This window comes from Dipodomys ordii, unplaced genomic scaffold, assembly GCF_000151885.1.
Source record: "Dipodomys ordii isolate 6190 unplaced genomic scaffold, Dord_2.0 Scaffold93, whole genome shotgun sequence".
In the NCBI taxonomy this organism is placed as follows: domain Eukaryota; kingdom Metazoa; phylum Chordata; class Mammalia; order Rodentia; family Heteromyidae; genus Dipodomys; species Dipodomys ordii.
This window is the reverse complement of record NW_012267309.1, coordinates 9,606,678-9,620,984: the sequence shown is the minus strand read 5'-3', so window position 1 is coordinate 9,620,984 and position 14,307 is coordinate 9,606,678. Positions and strand designations below refer to the sequence as shown.

Here is a 14,307-nt window from a genome sequence, read left to right as displayed (position 1 = left end):
TCTTTTAGTGTTTTTATAAATACATTTTTTATTGTAAAGATACTGTACAGAGAGGTTACAGTTACATGAGCAAGGTAATGTGTCCATTTTCTATTGAGCATTGTTACTCCCTCCTTTGTTTTCCCCTACCATCCCTCCCCCCCCACCCTCCCAACTCTCCTCGCCCACCCTTGGCAAAGTTGTAAAGTTTATTTTGAACATAGTGACTTGTACAACTTGTTGTTACAACGGGTCATCCTTTATCCTTATTACAGCATTTTGTTATTTCCCTTTCCCTCCCCAAATTAGAAAAATGTATATACAAGATGCAGGATAGTTTTTTGTTGTTATGCCAAAGAACTCTAAATTCGAGGTATTCTGAATGAAAACAAAACATATATATGAGTATGGCAATTTCAAGGCTTAGGGGGTTAGAGGATTTTTCAAAATAATCTTTCTGACTTTTGAAGTAATAGAATATAAGTAATACCCTTAGGATATGATAGATTGATTTTTTTTCTTCTAGAAATAAAGATGCTGTGAGTCAGATGGCTGTATGTCCTGGAAGTACAGTAGAAACTCTGTCTTCTGCCTCAGAGAATCTTCAAAACAAGGAGGCATTTGTAAGTTCTGTTATATCTTTGGGAAGATTAGATCAATACTTTCTTTTTCTAACTTAGATAACTATTATAGTGTACTTGTAGGGATATCCAAGGTAGATGAGTTATAACTGATGCTCAAAGAGTTGCCATGACCACTCATAGACAAAGCACATGACTATGTGATGATTACCTGCACAATGTGCATGGACAACAATAAGAATAGGGAAGGAGTAGCAATTCTGCTTTTAGGGAGAGTGAGAAAACTTCATAGAGAAGCTCCAACTATATGTTGAAGATGTAGAGAGAGGCAGTATGGACAGAGAGGGAGTTTGAATGGCATAGAAGCTCTGGCTAATGCAGGAGTTGAAAATTGCAGAGCATTACTGATCAAGGTACAGGGCAAGGTACAGGGAAAAGATGGAAAAGTGTTGCTGAGAAGCAAAAGAATCAAATTATCCAAAACACTATGATAGGCTATCATATGCTGACTTTGAGGCATTCAATGAATTCAATGAATGAGAATTGTATTTTTTAAAATGAAGGCTGGGGGTATGGCTATAGGGGTAGAGCACCTGTGTAGCAATCTCAAGTACCCTGAGTTCAAGTATTAGTACCTCTAAAACCAAAAGACTTCTGGGGCAATAGCATAGAGAAAAATTAGAAATTATAGGGGGGATAAATTAGTGGAAGTTAAAGAGAATGGAGTAATTCAGGAGAAATGCAGTGAGGATCTGAAAGGCAGTGAGGGCCTTAACTAAATCATCAAGTGCAGAAATCCTCCCTATTAATAGCATTGCCTTTCCAGGTAAATATTCTTCAGAAAATATATCTGAATAACCTGACTCTTTGGGCTGGCGTATGCTAGTGATTAAAATAGAGAAATAGAAAGCTTCCAGATATTGGACATGATGATGTGATAGATGGCTGTCTTCCCTATATTGTAAATACAGAAAAGAACAAATATTTACAAAATATACCACATTCTAGTGGGATGGCTTAAAAATGAAGTGAAGTGTCTGTTGGAGTCTTTAAAAATGTTCATCAGCACATGTAGTCTGGATTTTAGAGACATTTCCATAGATGCAGATTTGTCATTTGTTGGCCATGGGGGCTAGGCTAAAGCATGAGCGTATAAATCTCCTCCTATAGAGGAGAGCCAAGGGAAGATTTTTTTAGTATGAACACAAGCAGGAAGGCTAAAAATAGAGGCCAGAGGTGAGGTAGAAGAAGCAGGAGGGTATGCTGCACAGCCACTGGGGAGAGCACATTTGAGACATTTCCTGTCTTGAGATGCAGTAGAGAAGACCCCTGGGACTTGGAAACTGAGAGATTATTGGGAAATCTCTCAAGAGATTTTCGGGGAAAGCAAATGATGGACAAGAAATTAAAGAGAGCACAGAGAATGTAAAGAGGGTGGTGATAGTGGTCGGTTTTAATTTAGGAAAGTTTTAGGTACTTGAATAAGATGTATAAAAAGAGGCAGTCGATAGTGAAGAGATTACAATTAAGAGGAGCATGATGATTATTATCAAGGAAAGTGTTGAAACAAAAGTCCTCTTCCCTGAATTAATATATAAGCAGAGGCTTATTTATACATAAAATATATAAAATAGATACTCAAAGCACTGCCTCATTCTAACTGCCTCTGATGTTGACCGAGTCACATTACTTAAGATGGGTAAAGGAGGAACTTTCATTTTCATATTAGTTTTAGTAGTTACTGTATACATTGAGAAAATGTAATGTTTTAATAATTTTCAGGCAAAGAATTCAATAATTTGTAAATTCCCTTGATAACAAACACAGGAGAAATAATGATTGGTACCTTTGCTGGCACCACAAATTTTGGTAAGATTCCTTTTAGGTAGCTATGCTGTTGATCTATTCCATTTGGAGTAAATTCAGATTGACTTCTAAGCCCCTTGGATGCTCCTGGTGATTCAGTGCAATTGCCATCCAGTCATACCTTCACAGTATTTTAAGAGAACATGATGTTCATAAACACCAGGGCTATTAAACTAGCCATACTGACTTATAACATAAATAATATTAAGTAGCTCTTATTTTTAACAAACAAAAGTATCTATAACTTTTTTTGACATTTCTTTTCTGTCAGGTGGAACCAAATGTTACTACTTCTGATGCAGCTGTGGACTTCAGTTTATTCAAAAATGTGCACCATCTAGAGCTTCCCAAGGTAAATCTGCATTGCATGAGGGTGAAATTAAGTGAACACCCTCCTACACTGGTCCACTTATCTGGTTCTCAGAATGTGGTCTGTCTACCAGTAACAGCATCACCTGGGATCTTGTTAGAAATGCAAATGCCTGGATCCACTCAGGACTTCCTGCTGAATGAGGAAATCCAGGTTTTAATAAACTTACTATGATTCTAGAGCACAGTAAAATTTGAGAAACTTTGTGCTTATTGATACTTGAATAGGGCCCCAGCTTTTCCAACTGTTATTATTATTCCAGACTTTGAAATCTACTGTCTCTTTTAAGTTCATTTACTAAGCTCTTGCTAGGGGGGAAATTAAAAGAAAGATATGATACTTAGTCTTTTTCTCTTATAAAACAGAAAGCTTGTACAGTTATCTAGAAGCTCTGTTGATAGGCATTCTGAGATATTTGTTTTGGAAAGATCTGCACATTAGGATTATTTGCTGAACAGAAACCTATACATGCTTTCAGCTGCTTCAGGCTTTTGCTAGAAAGCAAGAGAACATGGGTAAAGCATATCCATCCACATGCTTTTTTAAACTTTCAAGAGAGAGTTCAGGAGAATGTTTACAACAAATACTGCTAGAAGAACTAGAGTAGTCCATATACCACTTTGTAGCCATGAGGCATGGTAGTGTGATGCTCAGACCCTGGGCTTCAGAGCCATCCTGTGTAGCTTGAATGCTTGCTTAATCAGGTATGTACTTAGGACATTGTATAAACTTTGTGTGCATGTATAGAGTGTCTGGTAAGAACCAGGCATATGTGTATAAGTATTGCCTTATCATTATAAAAATTAAGAAAGAATAAACTGGAAAAGAGATGTATTACTGCTGCTTCTTTTTAAAAATCATTAACGTTAAGTAGTTGTACAAAGGAGGTACCATTTAATAAAGCAGTTTATGAGTACAATGCATCTTGATTTGTGTCACCCCCTTCAACATTCTCACTCCCCTTTAACACATCTCTTCTCTTACTGTTTCAACTTTATAATATATACAATGAATTCTTGACTGTATTCTCCCCATTCCCTACTTCATTCCTATACTCCTCTCCCCTTGGCCCTACCCCCTCCCTTTGCAAGTACCCCTTTCATGGTGCTGATTTTGTTAGACTTTGACCTGTCTTTCTAAAAAATTATACTATATGAGCTCTGTTCTCCATAGAGTCATTTATATTTCAGTTAATTCATTTGTAACCACTTGCATACCACCCAACATGTGTACTTAGAGATTTACAGGTACATTCTACCTACCACAGATGAGGGAAACCATGCAACCTTTGTTTCTGGTTCTGGCTTACTTCACTTAGTATAATTTTCTCCAAGTGCTTCTATTTCCTTATGAAAGGTACATATCATTCTTTCTAATGATGAGTAAGAATCCATTTGTGTGTGTGTGTGTGTGTGTGTGTGTGTGTGTGTATGTGTGTGTGTGTGCACATATATCATATTTTGTGATCCGTTCATCCATTGAGAGCCATCTGGGTTGATTCCATATCTTGGCTATGTTGAATAGTACTGCATTGAAAATAGTTTCGTTGGTGTGTTTACTGTTACCTTGTTTATGTTCTATTGGATAAATGCCCAGGATTATTGCTGCTTCTTGACAATGGTTATATCCAGTATTTTCTCTTTTGATAATAGGTCACCTGACTGAAGTGTTGCATACATGTTCCTATTAAACGTTTCTTAGAATTTATCACTGCGATAGAACCCAGATCAGCCAGAATAAATCACTTAGTCTCTGTCGTTAGCATTTTTCTGGTTTGTTCATGGATGTCTAATATGTAAGCTTCTCTTTCTAAGTTAGCTGTCTATTCAAAATCCAGGACTTGGGGCTGGGAAGGTGGCTCAGTGGTAGAGCGCTTGCCTTGCATGCATGAAGCCCTGGGTTCGATTCCTCAGCACCACATAAGCAAAATCTAAGACTTTGGAGACCCTTAATGTATTACCCACAGCAGTCTTTAAAGGTAGTTTATTCCTGGGCACAATAGTGTCTTCAAGAACTAGTTCTTTCTTTCTACACAGCCATGCATAGTGTCAGCTTGATACCAATACGGTTCTTCCATATGGTTTTAGAAGGGCTGCTAGTTATAGTTTGGGCCATGTGCTACTCTTTTGCGTATGATTGGGGGAGGGGGGAATGAAAACGGCTGTTGCAGTCTTCTGAGCAAAAGTCTGAAGATTTGTCCTAATTGAACCAGTCCAACTCATATGCCTGCTCATTGACCAGAGACTATGACTATGGGAATAAAATTTATAGACTTAAGTTATTTAAACCCCATCCTTGTAGATCCTTATCCTTTACTATGTAACACATTACCACACATTTAACAAACTTAAAATAACAGGCATTTATTGTGTTACAGTTTCTGTGAGGCAGGAATTTAGAACATGTCAGCCAAGCGTTCTAGCTCAGAATATTCTATGTGATTGCTAACAGATTGCCAGTGTGGGCTGCAAATGACTGAAGGTTGAGTAGAGCTGACCAATGATCCAAAAGGTGACTTACTAGAATGCTGTTGACAAGAGGCCTTATTGCTTCTTTTATGGGGCTGCCTGAAAATCTTCAGGACATGGCATCTGACTTCCCCATGAACAAGTGATTGCAGCAAAGCAGCAAGGCCTGATATCTTTTGGGATCTAGCTATAAAACTTCACATCATCACTTCTTGTTTATTGTGTTTACTAGAAGAAGTCACCAAGTCCAGCCCATATGCTTAGCCTCAGGATCTTACGGCAAAGAACATAAAAGAATATCTACTCAAATTTTAAAGTCACTACCAAAAAATGTTGGGAGGGGAGAGGGAGAGAGTAAAGACTGGAGATGGGGAGAAAGGACAGAAGGATGGTTAGGAAACAGTTATAAGAGTGGCCGGACAGTCTTGAAATTCTTCTAGATTATAGAAAAAGATAAAGTCAGCATGGGTATCGTATAAACAGAAAGTACTGTTTTAATGAAGTATTTTTCTGGCTAAGTGGCAAATATTAGTATTATAATTGCTTTTTGTTTTAATTTTTGTTTCTTTTTCAGAGCTAGGGACCAAAGTCTGAGCCTTCCACTTACCAGACAAGTTCTCCTCCACTGAGCTAAATCCCCATCCTCCACTTTTTAAATTTTATATATAAAAAAATTTGTTTAAGTGACATATCCAAATTTAAGCAGCTATATTAAAGGTAGACTAAAGACTACTAATCATCTGAAGTAAAGTGGTAGCGGTAGATCACAGTGACAGTCTGAAACTTATTGGACATCAGTAATCTATCTCAAAAGCTATAGGGTCAACCCTCTTCAAAATGATGGTGAAATCTTGTATCAGTGTCAGTCATGGCCATTAATGTCTCTAATGGAAGGTTGGCTCTTCAGTCTGTATTTCTGAAAAACCATGGCAAGTTTCCCTTTTCTCTGTCTCACTTTTCCTAAATTTTCCATGGATGAAAGCTATAATGCAAAAGTGTTCTGGCTAGAATGAAAATTCCAAACTCTATCATAATTTTATTAAAGTAAACATTAAAGAAAGGTACAAGGCAGTATTATTGAACATTTGGTTTTGATTTTTTTTAATGTGGAAAATATAGACTAAGTAGGTACAGCTCTCCAGCCTTGGCAGATGTTCAGGGCTTATCTTTGGCTCAGATGCATTTTTATTCTACAGCAAGGCAAGACTATGTTCTCTGGAGAATCACTCCGTGCTCTGCTCCAGTAAAGGTAGAACATGCAGCCACCACTGCATCTGCCTTCCAGAAAGAAGGGTGGCAGATAAGAATGAAGGAGCTAGATAAGGTTGTTATTTGTAAGTTTTAGGCCAGAGAAAGGAGTGCGGAACCCTTTGCTTGGTTTTGAGTGACTTATTCAGTCAGCCAGTTACACAAGAATAGACTTGTAAGTGTTGAATGTTTTGGTTGAATTATTAAATGCATTTAAGCTCTGCTTATTTTGCTGATGTTACTAAAGATGTAAGATAGATGTAAGAAGTAAATTCACTTGACTTTTTGTGGGAGGAAAATTTTTCTTATTAGAAATTTTGAGAATTTGCTAAAGAAAAGGAAAAGGATAAATGTATAATAATAGGCTTCAAAGTTTTGCATTTTCTTTTTGTTTTTTAATAAGTATTTTATTGTGAAAATATTGTAAAGGGGGGTTGCAGTTACATGAGCAAGGTAATGAGTACATTTCCTATGGAACATTGTTGCCTCCTCCTTTGTTTTTTCCCTACCATCCCTTCCCTCCCACCTCCTCAACTACATTCCCCACTCCCAACCCTCCCGCCTAAATTGTAAAGTTCATTTTTCAACATAGTGTCTTCTATATCTCATTGTTACAATGGGTCATCCTGTATCCCTATTTAAACATTTTGTTTTTTCCCTTCCCCTCCCCAAATTATACCAACATCAAATACAGTAGAAACAGGGGTTATACCATGGGGGAGGGGCATACAAAGCAACAAAAAATCACATGGTACCTTATAAATACGTTAGAAACAATAGCAAGGAAGAAAAAACCACTTGGGGTTCATTTCACTTACCTTCATCTTATCTGGTCGTATGTATATTGCTTTTGACCTTTTCTACTTGTCCCAGACATATACTAGTTATTGCAAATAAGGGAAAACATGGGACCTATGTTTCTTTGGGCCTGGCTTACTTCACTTAGTATAATTTTTTCCAAGTCTTTTTTTTTTTTATGCTGGAACTCAGGGCTTGTGCACTATGCCTGAGCTCATTTGCTTAAGGATAGGACTCCAACACTTAAACCACAGCTCTGCTTTCAACTTGTTTGTCTGTAGGTAGAGGTAAGTGTCTTGAAGACTTTCCTTCCCAAGCTAGCTTATAATAGAACTTTGATCCTCAGATCTCAGCCTTCTGAGTAACTAAGATTACAGGTATGAGCCACCATCACCTGCCTTTCATTGCTTTTATAGCCCTTCTGTAAGGATACTGTAGCTATATACCATTGGATAAAATCCATCTATTTCAAACTTTCTGATCTTATTTTTACTTCTCTAGGATCAAGGGGGTTTGGGCATTGCTATCAGTGAAGAAGATACCTGCAATGGAGTCATCATAAAGAGTTTAACGGAGCATGGGATAGCAGCCAAGGTAAGGCTTTACCTTCTTTGCTGTCCTAAGAAATAAAAGTGAGAATTACTCCTGGAAAACCACTCAGATTCTTCCACATTTCTATTTAGGATGGACGACTCAAAATTGGAGATCAGATCTTGGCTGTGGATGATGAAATTGTTGTTGGCTATCCTGTTGAAAAGGTACTTTTTCACAATAAAGAAAATAACTTGGTGCAAGTCTGTGTGGGGGGAGAGCAGCAGAAAATTAGGGCTGGGTAGCTGTACTAGATTTATTCTTCAGAAAAAGAAGAGATTATTCGTATGGTCTCCAATTTTTGTTTTCTATATTCCAATCAAGGTGATGTTAATATGTAGCTATCGCCTGGTAAGTTATTTAGAATTCCCTGGGTGCTTTGATAAATGTTGATTTCATTTTCTTTAGGAAATCTTGAAACTCCTAAACAATGGCTCATTTCATGTTAGGACCAAAAGAATATTGTTTCCTTACAAATGTTTACTCCCATAAATATCTACTATACATATTACTTTGTATGCAGGTTCTAAGATTTAGCCTATAAATGTCTAGAATTTATTGGTGACAGTCTTCTCTTTGTACTTACGTTTTCAAAATTGACTCTAACAGCTTATTTGGAGTGTAACTTAGCACAATTCATATATAATTGTCAAGGGTAAAAAAAAGGGTTTCTTTTCCTTTAGGGGCTAGGCTAGTAAGTAACTGTATTTCAGTTTCTACATAGGCCAATAAGAAACCTAACAGTGACTTTAAAAATAAATCAGTTTTGATAACTGTATTAGTGGGATTCTGAGACCCATAAATCTGTTTTTTGCTTTCCATTTGCCTTGATTTCTCTGTTACAGTTTTCCTACCTTGCTTTTAATATATGCATTTCTGTGTTTCTATTTTATTAAAAATGTGTAAGCTGCTTCAAATGCTCTGTAGATTCAGAAGTGGGGAAAATTTCCTCATGTATCTAAGGTCATAGGGAATCCAGATAAATGGACAACAGTGCTTAAGAAATAGAAAAGGTTGAAAATGCTATAGTTATATAAAGAAAAACTCTGGACAGAACTCAACTTAGAGTAGAAATTACACATTGCCTTAATCTAGGCATTTGGAGATACTGGAGAAAAACTACTTTCTTGGTCTTTTGCATTCAGAAAATGAAATCATTGTTTCTTCCCTCAGAGATTAATGGGATAGATTCTAGCAATACTGATGACATAAATTTGTGTGAGTCCACTGATGTGCCCTTGATTTTGTTTCTCCTTCACACCACTACTCTGCCAGTTTATTAGCCTTCTGAAGATAGCAAAGACAACAGTAAAACTGACAGTTTGTGCTGAGAATCCAGATTCCCAAGCAGCTGGTGCAGCCAATGGAGAAAAAAAGATCAGCTCCAAGCCTCCTGCAGTCCCACAGTCTGGTGCCTCTGAACTGGAACAGGAGCCCATGCGAAGTAAGGGCCAGAGTCTTGAGAGTCCTGTACATATACATATGGCACACTCAGCAGAAGGTCCTTTCTTGCAAATCAACTGCCTGGCTCAATGTGTCTAAAAAGGTCTTAGGGAGCCCTTTGGTGAGATGGTTCAAAGAAATGGGTTCCTGAAGTGTACATTCTGGATGGATATCTGTGTGGTATGAGTTAACTAACCATGGCACCTTAGGAAATCCATCTTCCCACTGTAGCCTTAGCTTCTTTCTTGCTTATCTCTTTGCTCTCCAGAAATCTCTTGCTGATGAATTTAAAATACCATTTTGTAGCTTTTCTTTTTATAACAGGAAAGTAACTTCTTTAAACCTCAGTTTTCTTATTTGTATAATGGACATAGAGTAACCTTGTGTCACAGATAGACCCAACCAGGCCTGTGACACAAGAAACTTTAAAAAAAAAAAAGAGCGTTAATCATTGCCACATGTATATATATGTGTGGCTGGGGTGTTCTACAATATCATTTCAAATTAGGTGAAATAAATACATGTAGTCTGATTTCATTTTATTATTAACCTCACAGATTATGAGGAAATGGTTCAATTTAGTTATTTTTTGTTAAAGAAGTTATATTAGTGAGTAATAAATTTCAAGGTCTATAGCATTAGGGGTGTGTGTGTGTGTGTGTGTGTGTGTGTGTGTGTGTGTGTGTGTGTGTGTGTGTGTGTGTGTGTGTGTGTGTTGGTCCTGGGGCTTGATAGCATTAGGGGTGTGTGTGTGTGTGTGTCTGTTGGTCCTGGGGCTTGAGCTCAAATATTAGGCACTGTCTCCAAGCCTTTTTGTTGCTTAAAGTTAGTGCTCTACCACTTGAGCCACAACTACTTCCAGCTTTTTGGTTATTAATTGGAGATAAGGCTCCATGGACTTTGCTGCCTGGCTAGCTTCACACTTCGATCCTCAGATCTCAGCTTTCTGAGTAGCTAGAATTACACTAGTGAGTCACTGGTGTATGGCTGTAGTCATTTTTTTTTTTTTACTTTTTAAAAATTACTTAAAACTGGATTTTTCTGCAACACGGAGTAAGGGAAGTCTGTCTTGAGGTACAAATTGAAATATTTAGTTTTTTTGACAAGTTTAAGAGGAACTACTAGTTTCAAACATTTATAATATTGTACAGAAAAGTCTTAAAAGTAATGCATCATTGATTAAAATAATCCTTTATGTAGAAAGTCTGCATAATTCGTTGAAATGTTAAAAAGAGTTTATGGAAATTTTCTTATTTTCAAGTTTTTATTAGTCTCTAAATAGCATTGGCTATAAACATGAAATGTTGAATGGAAACTTAATATAAAAGAAAATATCATACACCTGTCTCTGCTATTTTAGAAGCAAGAAATAGTCTGTTTCTGATTTTCTAAAAGGAGAGCATCTTTTCCAAGGCATACGCTACCCAACAAGTGTCCTAGCTTTCCCCAAATATGCTGTTTTCTGTGTACTTTTTGTTGTACTATAAAACATATGATACTATAAGAAGACTCTCATGAAATAAAGTGTGGAATTATGTTCTTGTTTTTTTAAGTCTAGTCTTAATATCTATTCTTATAGTCTCAGCTCTGAGCTATGCATCAAGATTTTATATCAGAGTTTATAAAACATCAAGTGAGACACAAGGGGTAAAGCTACAAATGTCATGTGTATATGTGTGTTGTGTGTATGTGTGTGTACAGATATACTCAGAATTGATTACCTAAGAAGAGATTAAAGTGAGAGGAAGAAACTAAAACAAAGTTCTTCAAAGCAAGCACAATGACAAGAATTACTGATATGCTTTGATATGCGTTGTATTTTATGGTTTTTCACTGAATGTGCTTCTAACTGTGCAACATATGTCTGTTCTGAGGTTTACAAATGTTTATTTCATAGGAAGTATGTTTGGATCCAGTGAAATGTAGACTATTGCATTAAAACTAGGTGTGTAATTCAACCCTCTGTTCTTCCTTCATATCCTGTCTTTATCTTTAGCAATTAAAAAGGTACAGAATAACATAGAAAAATGACTATACAAATAAAGTTATACCCTGCACCACATTGAATTTGATCATACTTCTTTGTTGGTAGTGGGGCTTGAATCCTGGGTCAGCTCTTCCGCACAAGGCTAGTGCTGTACCACCTGAGCAACTTCTGGCTTTTTCTGTTTAAGTGGTACTGAAGAATCAAACCCAGGGCCTCATGCATGCAAGGCAGGCACTCTAACACTGATCCACCTTCCCAGCCCCAAATTTGGTCATACTTCTTTTATAAATAAAAATAACTGAACAATAGAATGCAAATAGAAATATTTCTTCATCCCCAGTTCATCTCTTAAAGACAACCTGTGTGGTGAATTTGACACATACACCTTTTAATCAATTGTCATTTGTATTTTTTTTAAGGTTCCAGCAGGTCATCAACACCAGCAATCTTTGCTTCTGATCCTGCAACCTGTCCCATTATCCCTGGCTGTGAAACAACAATTGAGATTTCCAAAGGGCGCACAGGTCTGGGCCTAAGCATTGTTGGGGGATCTGACACACTGCTGGTGAGTACCCACCCAGAAGTACTTTCTCTGGTTGGGCAGCCTTCAGGAAACAGTGACTGGGGATTTTCAGATGATTTTATTAAATAAAATATAAAAACTGATGAACATGTATCATTTGTTGTTATTTTAATTTATATGGAAACTATTTACATTGGTGATTCAGATGATTACTTTCTGTAATCCATACCAACTCAAAAAAGATTGTATTACCCAGATATGATATGATTTTTAGTTTTCACAATGTTTCTGTCAGTTCCCTGGTTATTGATATATTTTGATTCCCATTTTGTGTATCAGGTTGGGTTACCCATATAGAGAATGAGAAACTGCATACTTTGTAGACAAGATTTTCTAAATGTCACCAATACCTATAAAAACCATTTTCTTTGGGGATAGAATGGTGATGTCTTGGTGTACATAGGACTTGTAAATTTTGTAAAATTGTCATGAAACTTTCCTGTCATTAGAAAAATAGAAGCTTCTTTGAGACAATTAATGAAAATTCTAATCTTACATATTTCCTTAAATTATATGGCTTGCATACAACTCAACATGTGTAACTCTTATGGATGTACACAGTTTGGATTGCCTTTTCCATACTGTTGCTATGGAGAATGAGACCAAGCATGGGATAAGACATGGGTATGTTGTGTTTCGGTTCTTAGGGTGCCATTATTATCCATGAAGTTTATGAAGAAGGTGCAGCATGTAAGGATGGAAGACTTTGGGCTGGAGACCAGATTTTAGAGGTACAGAATACTTGTTATTGACCTACAAAAATAATGGAGAAAGACAATGGGAATGTGTGTCTTCTTGGCTTTTTTGTTTCCCTTCCTCCATCTCTCCCTGCATCAATCTCTCTCTCCCTTCCTCCCTCCCTCCCTCCCCACCTCTATCATCCTTTTTACCAACTTGCTCACCTGGTCCCTTACCATCAGAGTCCTCTTTCTGTACAGGTGAATGGAATTGACTTGAGAAAGGCCACACATGATGAAGCGATCAATGTCCTGAGACAGACACCACAAAGAGTGCGGTTAACCCTCTACCGAGATGAGACCCCATACAAAGAGGAAGACGTGTGCGATGCCCTTACCATTGAGCTACAGAAGAAGCCTGGAAAAGGCCTGGGATTAAGTATTGTTGGTAAAAGGTATGACCAGAGAAGACCTTAGTGTGTGAAATCTTTATGAATGACTTACGTTAATAGCAGTTAATAGCTGGTATTGATTCACTCACTGAGGGGATAAGAAAAGACACTATTTTTTAACTTTCTAAGTCAGAATTTGAGAGATTTTTGAAGGTCTTCAATGATAAATCCATTTGAACATTTCTGAGTGCCTCCTGTGTGCCAAAAAATACATTCGATTCTGAGCAACAAAGTTGAATAATAAGTGATACCTGAACTAAAAACAAAAAAATCACATTCTGATGAATGGGAATTAAATATAGACTTATAACAACTCAATCTGCTGATAACTAACTGAAATAAACTTTAGAGGAGCCACAAGGTGTAGGAGAAAGTACCAAGTGATCCTATTTTAGGGAAAATGTCCTAGAAAAAAAGTGCGTGAGTTGAGGCTGAAAGCGATAAATTGATAGTTGCTCTATTAAAGGAGATGGGGTCAACATAAAGTTGGGTGATGGTATGTATAAACGCAGTATGTACTTGTTTAAATAGTTAAATTCCTTGAAGAATGTTTATATGTAAGTAATACTAGCAAATACTAAGTTTCATAATCCTTTTTTTTGTGGTACCATAAGCCCATCATGATGATCATATACCAGATAATCAAATGAAGTCAGCACTCAATAAAAAATAACTCTGGTCTGTGATGGCCCTAAGTTAATACCTGTATTCTTTAGGCATCAGACACAATTTTCAAAGCAGAATATTTTTCTACTTGGTCAAAAATATATGAAGTTGTGAAGTATATGTTAGAATACCTTTTGGAATTAAACACTATAGCATGACCAAACCGGCATATGCTTACCTAGTTCTGCAACAACATTTCTTCTGCAACAACTAACAGACTTTTTTAAAGACAAATACTAACTTTTCATTAAAGCACAGAACTAATGTAGCATTGAATCACAATGGGAATTTGTCAGAAAAATTAGGCATTCCAATTTGGAATATGGTATTTGTATTCTGACTCTTCTGAAATGTGATACACTTAAAATGTTTGTTTTCCCATAATGGGTGAGTTAATCAGGGTACTATAAAAACTCCCAATAAACACATTTATAAGATCATTTCTTTGTTGTTTTGTATGTCCCTCCCCCACGGTATAACCCCTGCTTTCACTATATTTGATGTTGTTGTAATTTGTGGAGGGGAAGGGAAAAAACAAATTGTTTAAATAGGGATACAGGTGGACCCATTGCAACAATGAGATGTACAAGTCGTTATG

At 36.8% G+C, this 14,307-nt stretch overlaps 1 protein-coding gene across 1 annotated transcript in view; it reads left to right on the top strand.

The window, feature by feature from the left end:
• Positions 1-14,307, top strand: part of LOC105993200 (multiple PDZ domain protein-like) — a gene marked incomplete at its 5' end in the record, with an annotated part of 73,957 nt that overhangs the window by 43,879 nt on the left and 15,771 nt on the right. The window contains 9 exons of the mRNA XM_013026379.1: positions 506-602; positions 2,698-2,778; positions 7,812-7,904; positions 7,994-8,068; positions 9,177-9,345; positions 11,751-11,896; positions 12,562-12,645; positions 12,853-13,067; positions 13,963-13,974. Coding sequence (XP_012881833.1) covers positions 506-602; positions 2,698-2,778; positions 7,812-7,904; positions 7,994-8,068; positions 9,177-9,345; positions 11,751-11,896; positions 12,562-12,645; positions 12,853-13,067; positions 13,963-13,974 — 972 coding nt within the window. The remainder of the gene's footprint in view (positions 1-505; positions 603-2,697; positions 2,779-7,811; positions 7,905-7,993; positions 8,069-9,176; positions 9,346-11,750; positions 11,897-12,561; positions 12,646-12,852; positions 13,068-13,962; positions 13,975-14,307) is intronic.